At 44.2% G+C, this 14,553-nt stretch overlaps 1 protein-coding gene across 11 annotated transcripts in view; it reads right to left on the bottom strand.

Moving 5' to 3' along the window:
• The window catches only part of LOC125892096 (membrane-associated guanylate kinase, WW and PDZ domain-containing protein 1-like), a 138,686-nt gene that overhangs the window by 7,906 nt on the left and 116,227 nt on the right, over nucleotides 1–14,553 (bottom strand). For 9 of the 11 annotated variants that reach the window (XM_049581826.1, XM_049581828.1, XM_049581827.1 and 6 more), the window contains 7 exons: nucleotides 13,575–13,830; nucleotides 8,919–9,010; nucleotides 7,838–8,033; nucleotides 7,336–7,638; nucleotides 3,305–3,508; nucleotides 1,918–2,005; nucleotides 1,744–1,804 (listed from right to left, as the gene is read on the bottom strand). In XM_049581826.1, the coding sequence (XP_049437783.1) occupies nucleotides 1,744–1,804; nucleotides 1,918–2,005; nucleotides 3,305–3,508; nucleotides 7,336–7,638; nucleotides 7,838–8,033; nucleotides 8,919–9,010; nucleotides 13,575–13,830 (1,200 nt within the window). The remainder of the gene's footprint in view (nucleotides 1–1,743; nucleotides 1,805–1,917; nucleotides 2,006–3,304; nucleotides 3,509–7,335; nucleotides 7,639–7,837; nucleotides 8,034–8,918; nucleotides 9,011–13,574; nucleotides 13,831–14,553) is intronic. The other 2 variants (XM_049581830.1, XM_049581837.1) reach the window with 1 other exon arrangement.

Raw genomic sequence — 14,553 nt, 5'->3', positions numbered from 1 at the left:
ATTCGGGATTTATGGTTAGGCCCCCTTTCACACAGAAAGCGTTTTAACAGCTGGAGGCACCTTTTTGTAATTGTTTTTACTGAGAATGAAGCTTTTTTTGTTTGCGTTTCTTGCATTAAGACAAGCCTTGAGATTCTGCACTCTGGGCGCCTGGTGTTTTTGCCTGAGTTGAAAAAAGTTCAACTCAGAGCTTCAACTTTTTTCGTCATCTTTTTTCCCGTTGTCCAATCGGGTGATTTGAGAGGCGGCGGGCCTTCTGTGGTGGTCACAACATCAAGTTTACAGTTGGTTAACAATGGAGGAGAAACTGGTGGTAGTGGTTGTTTGATACTCAGAGCTGTACGGCTCAACGATAGACAGCAGGTTGTCAAACTGCCCCAGAGTCATCCTAACATATGCCTGAAAATGGCCATCATTGAGGACCAACTGGTGGTACTCCCTGTGATCCACCATCATGTATCCACACAGATCTCCGTTTCTCTGTGCCCAACAAACTATTTGATGACAGCCTCTCACCCTCAACCAGAGCTACAGCACGTACCCTTTGTCTGTCCATTTTAGTAACTAGCTACTTATTACTGTGAAGAAAGAAAAACATTAATTACATGGGATGGTTAGCATAAGGGCGTGCTGGGGTGGCTGCCTGGCGCAGGCGCAGCAAAGCACTTCCTCTGTGATCAGGGCTTTCGTAGGCTATGATGCGGTGCTGGTTATGGTCACTTAGCAACTTCAGCCTCCACATTCTTGAAAGGCAAAGGGCACAGTGTGGGCACAAGAGTAGCACCCAGCGCCCAACGTCATGTTTCCCAGGTGGTTAAAGACGCAGCATGTTTCCTGGCCTTAAAGAATGATGTTAAACACTTAACATTCTGCCATACCGAAGTGGTTTGATACCATACTGCTTCTTTTTAATGGATTGCATGAATTGGTACTTCATGTTATACTGATGGACATTTTTCTTTGAATACACTGGTCAGAGATTTTTGACCTTTGTCTCTTTTTCTCTCTATCGATAAACACTGGTTATGTGAATTGCAATGACACTGAGCTTTGACACTTGTGTTCACTTTTCAAACACTCAGTGTCAGAGTGTGGGGGAAAGTAGCTATTCCTGCATATATGTTATGTATAAATGCTAATCTTAGTTTTGACGCACATGGGCCTTTAAGCTGCTAGTATGCTTAATCAGAACTGCTTGTAGGATGGTTGACGGTTGAATAGCTTCAGGAACCGCATCCCCCTACACATTTCCAATGTTGGAATTTAAAGCTGTGTCTGACAAATACTGTAACTCGCCCAAACCAATATTCCGACATTCACACCAACTTCACGCCGTCATTGGACGTGATTGACCGATCCCACCTCCCTCCGCCGTTGTTACCGTTGCTAGGTTGGACAAGCTTGACAATGATGGACCTGGGGTCGAGGTACTGTGTCTGTAGAGGCTACTTTTGGTTCTAAAGGTACCGAAAGCTCTTGGAGGAAATGTGGCTTTATCAGAGCACAGTGTGAAAAGGGGCGGGACTTAGGGAGGGCTAACTGAACTTCTCTCCTTTACACCACTGTTTCTGTCACTATTCATGTGCAGTTATTTGGCAACTTGGACAAAAACGGCTTCATGAAGACTTATGATTAGTAGCCTTCATCTGTTTATTGATATAGTGTGTGTTACGGTGTGTGACTGATGTATTGATGTAAAATTCAGATGATCATGAACTGTGGAGTGATAGCATCTTATCTTACCTGTGTTGTCTGAGATTGTATGGGTGGAGGAGGAGGAGCTCCTTTTGACTTTGAGTTATTCCTTTAAAACAGAGACACTCATATGAATACACACCGTGCTGCATTACAGTAGAAAATGTAGAAAGACATTTGACTTTATGCATATTTAAAAAAAATGGATGCATCATCACCTACCGGGACTCTGTGGTCTGTTGAGGTGTGTGTGTGGTGGTGATGGTAGCTATCTTCTCAGCATTAGTAAGCAGAGAAGCATTGGAAGACTCTGCAAAGAAACGCAGACAAATCAAGTAAAAAAAAAAAAAGAACCAACTGAGCTAAAATAAAGTGACTGCTTTTGTTAAATGCATTTGCCCACAGCTGTGTTTTCAAAAAACACTCTGGAGAACAAAATGTTACTGTCCAGAAGAGTCCACTGAACCGCCCACAGGCTGCTCTATTCAACCTGATGCTAACTGCCTGTGATGTTGTCATTTGCCATTTGCTCATGGACAACACTGGCCCCAACTGAATGAAAAAAAAAACAGCAGGAAAGAAGAAAAAAAAACTTGACTTGCATCATTTTGTTTCATCTGCTTTTCCAGGAGGGGTAAAAAAAAACAAGGACAACTGTCTTTTCTTGCCTTTCTTCAACTCCATCTTATCACCAGCTAGAACACTGCAGCACACATTAGTTTCCACTGACACCAGCAGGAGCCCTGCTCTCTCTGTGTTTAGCAGAAGCATCAGCCTGACTCATTCTTCTCCGGCTCCTTTACTCACTCTCTCCTCATTACTGCTAGAAATATGGCTTCCTCTGGGTCACCTCTCTTTCCCTTTTGAGGTGAACAGTTTGCTGTAGCCACACACATCTTGCATGGTATTTGAAATGAGAATATGGTGGACCAATAAATGCCATCATTCCCCTATTACAAGGCAATGTCATGTTTTCCACCAGGAAACTTTGCATTGTGCACAAGTAAATGTGTGTGTGTGGGGGAGTTTGTTCCCACCTCTCTCACCTCCAGCCTTAATTGAGCTTCATTTTCTGCCTCTTATTGAGGGTTTTACAGTACAACGCTGCTCAAGTGTTTTCATTGGCTGACCAGTGGCTTGGCCGCTAACAAGCACCCTTATTACGGCGCTTGACATATTTCACCCAAAATGTGGAGCTCTGGGTCGCAAACTGCTTGTTCTGCAATATTATGCAGTTCTATTTCCTTCCCCAAACTAAGCTGATGAGATTAACACCAACAGGAAGCACTTGATTAAATGTAAGCAGTGTTTTTAATCCTTTCAAACTGCTAAGATATTGCACATGGTGAGATATCCGGCGAAGGAAATAAACAAAGAAGCATAAAGATTGAGAAGTCTTGTGGAAGTGCTACAGTAGTTTCTCGGGGCAACTTCACCTTACTCCTACTCAGTGACTCACTCGCTGACATACCAGGGTTCACACCCTGATGAAAAGTGCTCTTGCCTGTGAAGAGCAGCGGTGCCCTTTCCTTCCCACCACATCCATGAATAAGTCACGTCATGCTGCATTATGAAACAGCCATGTGAGGCTGGAAGCGAAAAGGCTTACCATCACCCGGGATGATCCTGAGTGAGACTGTGTTCCCGGCTTCCTTGATCAGGTTAACGATGTCCGAGTGCGACTTGTTGGTGATGGAGCAGCCGTTAACAGCCAATATCCGGTCCCCGACTTTCAGCTTCCCGCAGCGGTCCGCCGGGCTGCCCTCGATGATGCGCCCTATTTTGTGGGGCATGGCCACACAAGCATTTCCAGCTTTTGTGTTAACATACATGTACGTTTGTTTGTGTGTATATTGTGTGTGAGAAAGAGTGCATGTTGATTATTTTGATTGATTGGTTGTATTGATTTTATTAAAAGGAAAAGACAGAAAGAAAACAGAGAGAGAGAGGAGAGAAGAAAGGTCAATTATCCAAATCACAAACCGATTATACATGTTGCAATCAGTACACATGCAAAATACTAGATGCCTCAGAGATTGTTGTTAAAATTCGAGCTGCAACTGGTAATAGATTCGCCGTCAACTTTTAGCTTACATTAATTGCCAGGTAATTTTGTAATTGATTAATCTGTTTGTTCTGTCTGTTTCTGTCTGTAATTTTAAAGAAAAATCTAAATTCTCTCTTCTTAAATGTGAATATTTTCTGGTTTCTTTATAACAGTAAACTGAATGTCTTTGGGTTCTGGATGAAACAAGACATTTGAGAACGTCATCTCGGGCTTTGGGAATCACTGACCAACATTTTTCACCTTTTTGGGGCATTTTATAGACGAAACATGTAATCGAATATTTGAGAAAATGATTGACAGATTAAGCAACAATGAAAACCACCATTAGTCGCAGCTCTCGTTAAAACTCTATATGGTTAAAAAACAAAATTCATGAGCTCAGTGGGGAATATGCAGAATCTCTCGGCCCCCGTCGCCTGATGAATCAATCAATGGGCTGCGAATCATATGCCACTGGTCAGAGTCCACAGTGGCTAAGGTTCGACAGCTTATCAATACACTGGTCACAGCATCATGGCTACACGTCCCTGCCAGGGATCAATGAGCACACAATCGCTGCCACACTATAAGACGTTCAGATAATTGGGTTGTGGGATCTTGATCGGCTCAGAAAATAAGGATTCCTAAAGAGGAGCAATCTGAGGTGATATGCAGCCTAACGCTTATATATGGCACTAGTTGTGTGGCCACTGCAAGGACTGCAAGAAATACATTCTGCACCTGAGTGACAGTGTTCAATACTGCACATCTTGTTTACACAGAAACTCTGAACAGACCCTAGGGATCTCCTGTGCTCCTCACCGGCCTCCCTCCATCTCACTCCCTTTATCTCTGCTCCTCCTCCCTGCACTCCCCCCGTCTTCCATCCAGTATTTTTGCATCATCCATATTTATTACATCACCTCACTCGGCAGCTACCCTGTCTGTCTCCAGTGAAAAATGTACTTGCATCCTGTCACTCTATCTAAATAATGAGATGTGGGACATTACAGGGTGTGGCAAGTACCGGGGATTTAATACCCAATCTGCTAAACACATCACCATCCCCAGGTCATAGTAGGAGGGGATGAGGAGGGGGGGGGGGTGGGCCCTGCTGGACTGGAGAAAAATGGTTTATGTGTCCATGATGTATGGGAGATTGAATCCGCTGAAACCGCTTTGTTCTCTCCAGGACTGACAAACACCCTGGAAGAATCCTCAGAGCTATGTTGTTTTTTTTTTGTTTTTTTTAGTAATACACATTCCTCTGTCAGATTTCAGCTTGTGTCCCACATGGTTGGAATCCATTAGGAGAGTGAGCGCAGGATGCTATAGCACAATCCCAGATCAGCACATGAAAGCATTAAGTCCATTCATCTCACCGTCCCAAGAGGAATAGTGACGGAGCAGAGCAGGGGAGCGCAGTGAGGCAGCAGCAAAAACAGGAACCTCAAAAGACTAGAAGGCGTTTAGACAAGGTTGTTGACGAGCACTGGTGTCACTATAAATAACACATTAATTCTTGCATTTTAGAGAGTAACACCATTAGCCTGTGGGATCAATGAAATTTTCCCTGGCAGTCAGTGTGGCTAACATCTCATCCATTCTTGTGTTTTGCCCGTGACACACCACAGTACATCATCATAATGGCTAACTATACAAGGGACCTTGGCATGACATTGGTGTTGGAATTCATCACTCTGAGGTTAATACCAAATTTGTTCGAGGGGACATCTACAATTCCTCATCAATGCCTGAGCAACTTTAATACATGCAATTCTGCTGTTTTGCTGTGATACGTAAATGGTATAGACAGCTATGGATTGTGCTGAGTGGACTTCAATTACATGGTGAATGAATTGGTGAGGGCAGCTGTGAGGCATGAATCTGTGATGATGGTGTTTGTGATAAAGCTGCAGCCAGCCTGATCCTGAGGGAGTGGGCTCCGCACATGAGGAGATTTCTTTATCCCTAAGCTCATGATAGTAGGTTTGTGACCTCGGTCTGTCGCATTAAGTGCCCTGCTGTCAAAACCCTTTCGCTTGCTATTCATAGAGCGAGGGAAACTCTATGAGGAGTATTTTTTTATATGTAATTCTGCCAGGAGATGGCATCAGTCATTTTACTCAGTGGTTCATTTAAACTCTCTGTGTCTCTTTGCTGGAGGTATGCGAGGAAGACTTGGGGCTGTTCACGCATCAGCTGTAAGGTTGTTGTTTTTTTTTTTTTTGAGATCAAATTGTTCAAGGTATGTGCAAGTCTTGAAAAGACTTAGATTTAGATTACAAAAGCAGAAGTCTTAAATATTTATTTTTCTTGCCTGTGGAAGTAATATTAGTCAGTTCTGATTGTAGGCTGTCAGGAGACGTCAGCCCCTTTTAACCCCGAGATCCCATGATAGGGCCACGACAAAGCCTTCATTACACCAGCTTTGCTTTTTAGGGGGCCATACACTTGTTGCTTTTTTGCAAGCTCAAATTCATTGTTGTCAATGTGGCCACAGCAGCGCTCACCGCAAGTCATGTGACAATGAAAACCAATCAGAGCCGACACATATCTCTCCTTCTTCAGTAAATATCAGTCCGTGGTAAATATGGAGTTCATCATTCTGGCGCAGAGCTGTCAGAGCTCTACATCTGTCCACACACAAACAGTGCCTGGAAGAAGATCAGCTCTACACTCAGGATTTCAGGTAAATAGGCTACAATTCAGTACTTGTTAAGGCTGGTTAGCAACCTCAGACACAACTTGCCACCGTGCTCTTGAAAGCTGGCTAAAAAAAGAGACAAAGTAGCGCCCAGTGCACAAACTCACGTTTTCAGGCGGCATGTGTACAGCCCCTTATACAAAATCTTACAGAATCAGTAGAGACGTGATGGGTGTGACGTGTAACACAGCAGTGTTGGCCTCGAGTGTGACATACAGCACAGCTCTTTTAAGCAATAACAATGGAGTAACATGGCAATACAATCATTTTTCGTCACAGTTATATGCTGGCCGATCTCGGCCTCTGATCGGCTCCTGGACCTCACTTTCTCCCAAACTGCGGATATTTTTGAATACTGACCTGTAGCAAATACTGTCACCACTGTTAGCTGCAGTAGCTAGTAAACTTATAGGCTATGTTTAATCCATTTTTCTATTTTAACATTAAAAAATTCTTACTGGTTCTCCCTCATACAGTATGAGCACTGTGCAGTAATAAAGAGGTCTTTGAAAACCCTGGGGTACAGTTCAAAATTGTTTTCAGCAAAGTATTATCTTCAGTGTCATGTAGTGACCTTTGAAGAATATTGCTTTGAGACCAAAATATTCCTCGGTTTTAGAGTTGTTTGTGCATGCTGCTCATAGAAAGAGAGTAAATTAATCACAGAGAGCAATAATGATCTTCAGAAACTCTTTTCATGTAACATGCACCAATACAGATTACAAATGCCCAAACAATCAAACTGTTGATTCAGATTAGAGTCTAAATTGAACCTTGCTGAAGCCAAACAGGGTCGGCCTATAGTAAACAAAATAAATTCTAATGTCAAACTGAATACAAGTCCCTGTCAATCTCAACTAGCTCCAGCTCACCCTGCTGCACTTACCAAAGGTTGTGCCAGCGTCAGGCCTGGAAACGGATGACACAATGACGAAACCGAAGCCCTCGTTCTCTCCACGCTGGATCTCCACATCGTACGGCTGCAGGGAGGCGGGCACCACCGCACTCCCGCTGCCACCTCCACCACCGCTGCCTATCCCGCTCGTAGACCCGCTGCCAGAGCTGACAGTGTTGAGTGAGTTCTGGCTTCCTTGAGGGGTCCGCTTGCCCTCTGTCAGGCTGGGTGCCTGGGTGCTGCTGTGGTGCGAGGAAGCCGGCGATGGAGGAACGTCACCTTCCCCTTTCGACACTGGGAATGAGGAGGAAGAGAAGAGAGTGGTTGGAGATGTATTACTCATGCATTTCATTAACATTAGATTCAAGTATTCATGTCAGGAACTGTTTCAAGGTTAAAGATATTCTGCATTGTGTTTATATAACATGCATGTGGCAGTGCGTGACACACATATGAATACACATGCACAAGTTTTATGTAAAACTTTCATCACCTCCGTATCCACTGGACTTGCGTCTGACAGTGAGGTTGACATGGCCCTGTTTGGCGGCCTGCTGCATCAGCTGGACCACCAGCTGGTGAGACTTGCCCACCACCGCCGTGCCGTCCACACAGATGAGCTCATCCCCCGACCGCAGGCGTCCATCCTCATCTGCTGCCCCGTACTTCACTATGTGCCCTATGTAAATCTGTGAAAGGGAAGCACGCACAATGCACAGCGTAAGGCATTACTGACTTTTGTTAAACAACGCTGTAATTCATTGTATTGTCTTACAGAGTGATGTGAATACAGTGGCTTTTATGATTATGATACAGCACTATAGCTGATTAAGAGTCATTTAACTGCAGTAAATTAAACCACCAGCCAAGAGAGAGCGCAATGACTCATTGTGACTTATCTCCTTCTGATTTTAAATGAAGCTGTTAAACTTAGCAGCATTTCAGAGTCTACTCCTGCATTACTTCAAGGTATTTGCGGCTGACGTTCGGAGAAACCGAGAAGGCCAATATAGCCCATTGGGGCCGCAGAGAAGCTTGTGTGCTTTAGGCACTGTGTGGGCGTGTACACACAGCTCTGACAGAAAGGAGCGCACAACCACCACGTAACACCTCTTTGGCACAAACAACAAGTGCTAAATCCTGTGGGGTAGACCTGAAGCCTGCTGCCATTATATTTCCCTCTATTCCTCAATATCTGCCTTCCACTCTCTCTCTTGCTCCGTCCTTTAAAGACAAATATATGGTGCACAACCAGAGGGATTGTGGGTAAGGCCTTTGCTTCTCTTAACAAGCTGTCTATATGATCCTCCGGAGAGCAACAGCTCCAGTTAGTCAGAGTGATAGGACTTTCTGCTACTCCGGTTTAAAGGCAGACTAAACATAGAAGTAGGAGGAAATGGAAAGTCAGAGAAAACGGAGGAGCTCTTATAGAACCGGGAAACATCCTGGGAAAAAGGACAAAGCTTTAAAATGATCAGCACTAGTATGGATGGGGTATATGAGTGTGTATGTATATCTTTAAATTCATCAGCTACTGTGATAAACTATTCATGGAAAGGTAGACGGATACTTACCGGCTCCCCGGGCTCGTTTCCTCCCAGGATACGGAAGCCGAAGCCTGTATCCTTCCGCCAAAGGAAAATGTCCTGCTCTTGGCAATCTGGCACTGAAATACACAAGAGAAACAGTGAGGGGACTCCATGGCAATCAACCACCAAATCCGCCAAATACCTGCAGGCTATAAGTGTTGATTGATTGGCATCCATGTAGGCTTGTCACTGAATGCTTGTTGCTCCAAATCAACAAGTTTTGTCTCCTGTTTTTTGTCATTATCACAAATCCATGTGCAGTTGTGTAATCGGTTCAATAAGGTGTTTGTTTTTCAATTAGCATCAGAATGAGAGCGGGCAGGATCAACAGCTGCTCCTTCCCTCACCTCAGCACTGCCTCGGTGATCAGATTGGCTCCTTGTTCTCATAAGTAGACCACAAACTAGCCTGCAAAGTCTCATGCTATGACCTCATCACACTCAGACCTGAAAAGTTGCTTAATGGCGATCCCTATTATTAGCCCCCATTTATATCTGAACCTTTCTTGCACACATGGATTTGTAGCTTCACTCATGCCTGTTTCTCTCCTGCTTTCCATCTCACACACACACACACACACACACACACACACACACACACACACACACAGCTCCCCACACATTTGCATCTCGCCGTGGACAGAGCAGACTGTGGAGGAGGACACAGGCAATTTGGTGTCAGTCTGTTCAAACCCACAGGGCCAGTCCGCACAGGCCGTCTCTTCTTGCACAGCCTGCTGTCTACACGGCTGCCACGCAAGGCCAGTAGTGAACCCATTAGCTTCAGCTCTCCACTTCCCACAATAACTTGCTCGCTGTGAATTTAACTGCGGTGGTTCAACTTGTAAATAACCCCCCACCGACCTGTCTATAGAGTAGTGATCAAAGTGGACCAAAAAACTTCCCAAAAACATCTGGCTTTTGTCTGTAGTGGGAACGGTTAAAGTCAGCATTCATTCCCAGGACAAATGACTCTGCAATAGTCATGGGTATTTATGGGCTCCAGCCAGGGTACAAAATTAGCTTCATACACTAGCCAAATGCTGGTAAAATATGCAAGTAGCTGGTAGATTTGCTCAACAGCAGCTAAAATGTGAACACTCCCAGGCCATTTGGTCAGAGGACAAAACAAAATGTTGTACCCTCGCTCCAGTTCCATCAGCTCTGACAGGCAGTACATTTTCACGTTTTCTGGTGCGCAAAATCCATCCTTTTCTATCCAGGCAGCATTTGAATATCGTTCTAAATACTGAAAGACAGGCTGAAGAACTAAAACATAGAAAAACAAGCCCCCAGGAACAGCAGGAGGCTTTGAGGCCAATTTTCCATAGCCGCCAAACATGGAATTATAACATCCAGATCTGTCACGTGATGCCATTGGGCCCAAAAAGATTTTTATCCATAGACTTACATTGTTAAAGAGACATCTGTAAATCAGTGGTTACATTTTTTGAGTGTCACAAGCCTGTGAAATGACTTTCTTAAGTCTAGATGAGCCACACGATTTATTCATTTTTATCCCCATTCAAGTCAGAGAAAGGCTAAACAAGAGGTCAGGCACTCAGCCAGCGGAAGTCTCTAGTGCTCTTGCTCTGTAGGCAAGATACGGCAGATCTGGGCAATGATTTACTGCAGAAATTAAGCTTTGTTTTTGGGTTCACATGCCACTGAGCAGCTTTCATGGGAATGAATGCCAACCCCAATGCTGATGAATAACCACCACAACATTTTCACTGGCATCCATGCTGCTTTCTACTGTTTACTAACCTGTGTTCTGGCACATCTGTGACATTGAACACAACACAGCAGCAAAGAAACCAGAGGGCATACACTATACTCTATGTGTAAAAAAAAAACACATATATACACGCTCATTTGGTGGGAAAGGGGGGATAACAGTCAAAGGTAATTCTGAAATGCAAAATAATATAGTAAGTATGTTTTCTTTAGTGTATAATTACCGGAAAATAAGAATTGTTGTGGTTTTGTTGCCTTAAAATGAGCCGTTTTTATCTACAGAAGGAGCAGGTTCTTGTCCACAGAGTCCGCCATGATTCTACAATACAAACCAAACACTGGCTCTAGGTAAGGACAGTTGCCTTTAGCAGCCCCTCTGTGACGAGCCCAACAGCAGAGGCCTAAGTGGAAGCTCACGGGAAGTTTCAGCCACTCGCAGTCTGCAATCCTCACCCTTAGATGCCACTAGATCCTACACACTGCTCCTTTAACAACTGCATTATTCAGTGTTAATCTTGCCTATTAGGCTGCGTTCAGACCGACATTAGCCCTGCGTGTAAAAAGGTAACCTCAGTTTGGCGACTATGGGGGCTCAAGCAAAAAACGCAGGGTCATCTGGCAAAAGATTTAACCCGAGTTGTAAATCCTGTACTGCAAACCACCGCAGTGTTTCGGCATCTGGTAAGTCTTCATATTCATGTACCTCTTACTCAAACTGGACTTCCTGATTCATTTTTCATTGGGTCACGAAGCAACACGCCCCCACCAGTGAGGCCCAACGCACTGTTTTAATGCAAGGCGGCGTTGGACAATATATACAGTGGAGTGTTATGAATTTTTTCCGACCAATGCTGCCTGGCACCATAAGGTTTAAAACACATACACATATGCATGCTGATTTTGATGGGAAAAGCGATATAACAGTAAAAGGTTCGGCTGTCTGCCACATCAAGGGACAGGTGACATGAAGCACTGAGGGAAGCAAAATTCCCGGAAGCTCACCTCTCAGTCACGCTGCCCTGCCACTGAAAAATTGCTTTTCTATTGCACTCAGTGGACGCATGGAATCACCTACTCACAAACTGTGTGCATGTGTATGTGTATGTGGCAGCATGCACATGAATACAGACGAAATTACAGCCAGAGAATCTGGGCCTCTTTGTCATTCTTTGTCTCCGTCTCTCTTTCTTGTTTCATTGTGTCCCCCCCTCCTCCTCCTTCTCCGCCGACTCAAAAAGGGGCTGCAGCTCCTTCAGGGGTTATCAAACAGATATACCAATCAGCCGCAGCTTTAAGCAGCCCTCTCCGGGCCCAGTTAATATTTAATCAGCAGCAGTCCTAGATTCCACAGGCAGCCATGATTGTTAACCAACGCTGCAATACACGGCAAGCGCACGTGTGGCAGGCAACAATAACAATGTGCGACAAGCTAACACAGCGACCACCCTGAACTGTCACCCCTCTACGATCACAAAGCAATCTTTTTCACAACACATAGATGTATTTCACAGCGTATACAGTCCTATTGTCCCTTTAAATATCAGCAGCAGCACAAGTACAGGAGGTCTGAAAGATGTAATTCAGCCGGAACAGTCGAGTGAACCCGTTATTTTTGGAAGATCCTTCCCCTTTCTCACAGTCTCTCACAGAAACAGAAAATAAGTGGTTTGACACCCTTACAGTGTTTCCCTATGAATAATGCAGGAATAGGCCATGACTGCAAATGATATTGAGGAGTCTTCCTCAGGCTGCCTACTTTCTGGTGTTCCAGTTTGGGATTTTTGGATACTCTTGTTTTTCCAGTGACTAAACAGGCCATGAGACAAGCTGCTTGGCTGCTGATAATGTAAATGTGGTCAGTTTTTAAATGTGGTTTAAAAGGTGAAGTGTGACTTGTCCCTTCACTGGTTGATGTGCAGAGAAGTACACACACACACACACACACACACACACACACACAGAGCCGTTCTTTGTTTTGTTTTTGTGCTTGACAGTTCTTTTCAGTCGAGAGGAAGGCAGGAACAGTGTGCGTACACCTGACACGCACACACACGCACACACGCACACACACACACACACACACACACACACACACCTACACATCACTCATCAGCAAGCACTTGTGTGTTTTCAAGGACACTTTTCTCTTGGAGGCACCTTTTGTCACAGGATCAGTTGTGACTCAGTACGCACACAGTTGTTTAGCAAACACACAAAAAGGCTTTGACTGACACAAACATACAAAGACCGAGACGTGCCCACTGATGATCAAACTGCACATACAGCTGTGATTTTTTTTCACTCTGTACAACTTCCCCACAATTGAAGAAACACATTTGATGAGTAAATCAATCAGATAGGTCTCTTCAGTTTATCAAAAGGCTCCAGCTATCCAACCAGGGACATTACACTTAATAATTCCACTCCTCAGTTACCTGTTGAATCATAGTTTTTAGGGAGTTGGCATATTTTTGCGCAGAGTTAGATAAGGGTACCTGTGAAATATGAAGCTGCAGCCCACAGTTGGTTAGCTTAGCTTAGCATAAAGGCCTAAACAGATGGAAACATCTAGCCTGGCTCTGTTTATCGTACAAACATGACAGTGTTATCTATCGTCTCATCCAGCTGTCCTCCAGGAAATCCCTTTGAATCATTATACAAAAGCATATCTACAAAGATACGTGATAACAGCCTCAGATCTTTGGGCAGGTCATTCCACAGAGCTTTTTATTATTCTTTTTTTTTTTTTAGCTTTGAATCTAAGCCATCAAACATCTCCTGCCAGATGATCTCAGGCCATTATAGAAGGTTAAAAGGTCTGTGATGAACCTTGCTGACGGTTTAAACTCAAAACTCAGCAAAACTCTCAAATGCCTGAAATAAGTTAGAACTGGATTCTACTCACGTCGGCTCTCGTACATGCTCCTGGACTGCGCCCAGATCTTAAAGGGGTCTGGCTTCTTCTGGAGGGTGAGGGTGCCATCTGCAGGGTCCTGAGGGGGCAGGCCTGGCAGAGGCTGGGTGGGGGCAGCAGGAGTGGGAGCCACAGCCTCACTGGGCATGGCAGAGGGTGGGTGGCTGGGAGAATCGGTGTGGGTGCTGCGATGGCTGCACACACTGTGCTGGGAGCTGCTCTGGCTGTCTTTCCTCTCTAACTGGTGCTGGGTGGAGAGAAAACAGAGTGAGAGGTGTATGTGTGTAAAGGATGGGGGTGGATATAAGCGGAAGATGGAGGTAGAGGGCAGAGAGAGGATGAAAAAAAGTGAGAGTGATAAGTGAGTCAGTGATAAGGGCGAGATATAGGGGAAAAGAGATGAGTGAGAAAAGTGTTGATGGAGGACAAAGAGAAAGAAAAAGCATCCAAGGTCATCTTTTTTAGACATTGCAGTAGAATATCTCTCACTAAAACTGCTGCTGGAGTGTGAGGAGAAATGACTTGGTTACCATGGTTGCGAGACAAAGACAGATTGAAATGTGAAGGGAATTTCAGTGAACAGAGATATTTCATTTTATGAATACCACGATTCTTTGTTTATCGCAGAAGGTCTTGTACACAGAAAACCTGCGCATAGAACCAAGGTTGGTCTCCATTGAAACAGGAATGTGTAAAATCTGGTATAAAGGAAATTGTAAAATCTCAGCGGCAGAGAAGAATCCTGGTGGGCAGGAGATACTTATTATGAATATTTTGTTGCTACTCAGTTAACTGAAATTGCTTTAGTTAGAGAACTTTAAACAGTGAAATTAAAAAATGGTGTAAAGATCCGGCGTGTAGGATTTAGGGGAATATTTTGTCCGAAATGGAATACAGTATAACAAGTATGTTTATCTAGTTCATAATCACCTGAAAATAAGAATTGTTGTGGTTTTGTTGCCTTAAAATG

Source organism: Epinephelus fuscoguttatus, linkage group LG7, assembly GCF_011397635.1.
Source record: "Epinephelus fuscoguttatus linkage group LG7, E.fuscoguttatus.final_Chr_v1".
In the NCBI taxonomy this organism is placed as follows: domain Eukaryota; kingdom Metazoa; phylum Chordata; class Actinopteri; order Perciformes; family Serranidae; genus Epinephelus; species Epinephelus fuscoguttatus.
Note: the sequence above shows the minus strand (reverse complement) of the source record. Positions and strands in the feature narration are given on the sequence as shown.